Here is a 4534-nt window from a genome sequence, read left to right as displayed (position 1 = left end):
TTTCTCTACCTCATTCCCTATTCTTGCGCCAGTTCTCCGTTTCATTGTCCCTTCTTCGGAGGCTATTCCTTGATTACTCCATCTAAGTTATATCCCCTCATTGTATCTTAAAGTAATTTATTTTTAATACACATTTTTAATGTAATGTTCTTAATTGAGGATACTTTTGCCCTTTAGGGGACATTTGATAATACATAGAGGTACTTCTTTGCATCACCACTGTAGTGTGCTATTATCATCTAGTGGGTAAGAGGCCAAGGATATTGCTAAATATCCTGCTATACCAGCAACAGCCCTCATGCCCCACAAGAAAGAATGGTCCAGTCAAAAATGTCAGTAGTGCAGAAGTTGATAATCTCTGCTTTAGATCATGCATGACAACTTGGAATTACATATTTCTTTGGGTATCTGTCTTTCCCACTAGACTGGATGCTTCACAAGGACTCAAGATAGTATCTGTTTTGTTTAACATTGAATATCTAGCATCTCAGTGCTTGATACAGGGTAGCTGCACAATAAACATTTGTTAAATGAAAGAAGAGCAGGCAGGAGGTAAGGATGAAAAGGAAGACTTTATAATGAAAGTATATAAACATGGCCGCGTAGAGGATGCTGTCAGGGTCCTACACACATTGTCACATCACAAACCCACTGGATGCATATTTGCCTGACTTTCAAATGTTAGGACCTGCATTTCTTTGTGTGAGGGCTTTTATTAGGCTTTCAGAACCCACTGCCCAACAGCATGACAGTCCAGAATGCTGGGGCAAATATCTTCCCTTGGAAAGTGTATCTTCTAGTGTCCCCCTAAGTTCTCCAGTGATATTAAGCTGATTAATAGTGGACATTTTGTTTGTTTCCTTACGTTCCTTGTCTCAATTCATCACTTCCCTATTAGTTTCCTGGGAATACCTACCATGGTAGGCTGAAAATGGCCCTCAAAGATAACCAGATCCAAGTCTCTTGAGCCTGCAAATGTTACCTTATTGGCAAAAGGGAATTCACATATAGGATTAAGATAAGGATCTTGAGATGGACGATGATTCTGTATTATGTGATAGAATCTAAGTGCAAATACTCTTAAGAGGGAGGCAGTGAGATTTGACACAGAAAATGGAAATTTGGCCCCTGAGGCAAGATGCTACACTGCTGGCTGTGAAGATGAAGGAAGGGGGCAAAGACAAAGAATGCAAGGAATGGGGCTCCGGGAGCTGGAAAAGGCCAAGAAACAGATTTCCCTCTACAGCCTCCAGAGGGAGCATGGCCCTGTTGGCAACTTGTTTTCAGCCCAGTGACACTGTTTTGGACTTCTTCCCTCCAGAACTGTACGAGACTAAATATGTATTCTTTAAGCCACCAAATGTGTAGCAATTCATTAGCAGCCATAGGACTCTGATACGGATTTTGGCACAAGGAAGTAGTTTATGCTGTAATGAGTGTCTAAAAATGCGGAAGCAGCTTTGGAATTGGATAATGGCTGTAGGCTGGAATAATTTTGAGAAGCATGATAGAAAATGCTAGGTTACCTTGAACAGTTGGTAGAAAAATGAATGTTAAAAGTGCTGCTGGTGAGGGCTCAAAAGGAAGTAAGGAACACAGTGGAGAAAACCTACATTGTCTTAGAGAAGACCTAAGTCATAGTAAATAACCTATTAATGGAAATACGAATGTCAAAGGTGTTGGTGGTAAAGGTTTAGAAAGAAATTGGGAACATCATAATGGAAACTGGAGAAGAGGGGGTTCTTGTTATATAGTGGCAGAAATCTTGGCTGAATTTTGTCCTACAATTACACGGAAAGCAGAACTCATAAACAGTGAATTGAAGATTTAGTTGAGCAGATTTCTAAGAAAAGTGTTTGAAGGCCTGCACTTATTTCTTCTAGCTACTTAAGAGTAAACTGCTAGAGGAAAGTAAATTGAGGGAACAGCTGTTAAGCAAAAAGGAACCAGGACTTGAAGATAAGAGCAATTCTCAGCCTATACAGATTGCAAAAGACATTAAAATGAGAGGATTTGCTGTCAGGACAGCATCCTGTGGAGATAAAAATCAAGCATGTAGCTAGACACATCTTTTCTCTGAGGGATCAGAAGATCAAAGTATTCAGTCAAACAGAGGGCTCTTTGAAGCAACATGGGGTGGGAATCATGGATAACCTCAGCCATCTCAACAGAAGCAAAGAATTGAGATGGTATTTTCCTGGAGGGATCTATGAACAAGTCTCTTGTCTATGGGCACAAATCCCCATGACGTACAGGGGGGACTACAAGATTTCTGTGTATGTTAAATCAGCAGAAACAATGTCGTCTTTAACTGAGAGGATAGACAAAATGAAAGAAGGCCGTGGAATGCCCAAGATTTGACAAGAGGACAAGAAGCTGATAAAACTACTCAGCTGCAAGCATGTGTTCCATTCATAAATAAAAGAAAGATGACTTTGAGGACAGAGCCGAGGGCCTAGAGGGCAGAGCTATGGACGAAGGTGAAGTCATGGGATCAGAGGGAGGAGCCACAAGCTACAAAAGATTATTCCCAGACCTTGAAACGTTTGTAAGTTTCCTTGCTTGATCCACATTCCTTGGATCAGAGACTCCTTTCTTCCTTCTACTCTTTTGGATTGGAAATGTCTATGACTGTTACCAGCTGTAAATGAACCAAAAACAAAGCAGAAACACAGTCTCAGTGGAGAGGAAAATTAAAATGAAAAAAGAATGATGGGGTGCCTGGGTTGCTTACTCAGTTAAGTGACTGACTTTGGCTCAGGTTGTGATCTTGGGGTCCTGGGATCGAGCCTGGCAAGAGGCTCTGAGCTCAGCGGGGAGTCTGCTTCTCCCTCTCACTTTGCCTCTCCCCCGCTCATGCTCTCTCTCTCTCTGTTTCTCTGTCTTTCTCAAATAAATAAATAAAATCTTTTAAAAAATGAGGAAAAAAAATGAGAGGAAACATCTCTTGGTGCTTTGGCTTCACCTAGGACAGGCAAGAAGACACGACTGGGCTTAAACTAAGCCCAAGGTCAACTTCTTTCAACAATGTTTACCTGATTCTGATAGATGAATCCATTGAGCATCTCATTATGACTTCCAAAATGATCAAGAGATATTTTTCAAACAGTGTAAAGACACTAATACAGGTATGAAATAAACGAGTGTTAAAAGATTCTATTCCATCAGTGAGGGGATGGGTAGATGCTATAACTGGTTCATAGAGAATCCAAGGATTAGATCCAGGACTATTAATCAAGAATATTTAAATGAATGTGTAAATGGAGGCAAAACTGGTTTCATTACATCATGTGGTGGTGGTGGGGAACAATGTAATCTCTACTAGCCAATACATTTTACATATTTATCACTAACCTGCACCTAACAAAGCGTTGTAAGAGACCTCAAAGACAATATAAGGCTAGAATCAGATAATGTGGAGTGGTGTCCTAAGACGGGGAAAAATTTTCCATTGAAATGCATATTTATCTCTACAATGTTGAAATCAAGCAGAAAATTACAGTTATCTCAAAATCAGGGTCCAGTCATTAGGGTGATGAGGTTCCTGTCGTTCACTTTCCTGGGCTGAGGCCGGATAAGGGCAACAATGGGCACCAGTGACATCGCCAAGTCTAGGATGTCACAAAGGCAGCTCGCTGACCAATGAGGGGCCAGAGCATGGGGATATAGTAGGCAGGGTTGACCGCTGGTGTCTTGAGAGGCCTAGTCCAGCTGAAGAATCAAGTAGAGCTGACTGGAGTCAACATCAAACCCAGCCAACATCATGTCAGCAAAGAAAAGCTATGAGAGCTCCAATCAGACTCAAGCCCATCTTATAACAACTGAGCTCCAGTTCCCTGTGAGCTACGTGGACCGCCTCGTGCAGGAGGATCAATACACCCATTGCCTGAGTTCATCTACAACTGATTTCCTCCTTACCATGCTAGACTACCTCACTGACTACATCCTGGACCTGGTAAGCACTGAGGCCAACAACAGCAACATGCAAACTGCCCCACAAGAGGTGGAGAGAGCGGTGGACAGCAACGGAGAGCCCTACCACCGCTTGAAGGATACAGCCTTCACCCTGTTTGATGAGATGCCTGGATCCAGAAGAAATGGCTAAAGCCTGGGTCCCGGAGACTTGTGGGAATCCTCACAGTCTCAGTCCAAGCCAAGTCCTCCCATAGCTGAGGAAGCCTGATGTCTGTCATTAGTAAATACTCTTAAAGGATTTACATCCCAGGGCCGTGCTTCTGACTGCTCTCTGTTTCTGTCCTTCTGAGCGGGAGGTGTCTGGGAGACATCCAGGAGGAGATCTCCCATGGGGAGTGGAGGGTGCAAGGGGCAGTGGGTGTGGGAAGCTGGAGTCTGGCGTTTCAGCGAGCGGTTTCTCTGGGGACAGTGTGGGGAGTGGCCCTGGTGAGAGTGGCTGGTTGTGGGGGAGAGATCTCCCATGGGGAGTGGAGGGTGCAAGGGGCGGTCGGTGTGGGACGCTGGAGTCGGGTATTTCAGGGAGCAGTTTACTGGGGACAGTGTTTGCCGGGTGGGGGTG

General features: G+C 43.6%; 1 protein-coding gene across 1 annotated transcript; it reads left to right on the top strand.

The window, feature by feature from the left end:
* Positions 1–3763: 3763 nt before the first annotated feature.
* Positions 3764–4105, top strand: H2AP (H2A.P histone). The gene has a single exon (XM_006744866.3). It carries the CDS (start codon positions 3764–3766, stop codon positions 4103–4105), a length of 342 nt encoding a protein of 113 aa, XP_006744929.2.
* Positions 4106–4534: the final 429 nt, after the last annotated feature.

The sequence above is a fragment of the Leptonychotes weddellii genome, chromosome X (genome assembly GCF_054177405.1).
Source record: "Leptonychotes weddellii isolate Sample4059 chromosome X, ASM5417740v2, whole genome shotgun sequence".
Taxonomy (NCBI): domain Eukaryota; kingdom Metazoa; phylum Chordata; class Mammalia; order Carnivora; family Phocidae; genus Leptonychotes; species Leptonychotes weddellii.
This window is presented reverse-complemented; position numbering and strand designations above follow the sequence as displayed.

Bases quoted from the DNA above. Each gene is read 5' to 3' on its own strand.
- H2AP (XM_006744866.3), top strand. From the start codon at position 3,764: ATGTCAGCAAAGAAAAGCTATGAGAGCTCCAATCAGACTCAAGCCCAT.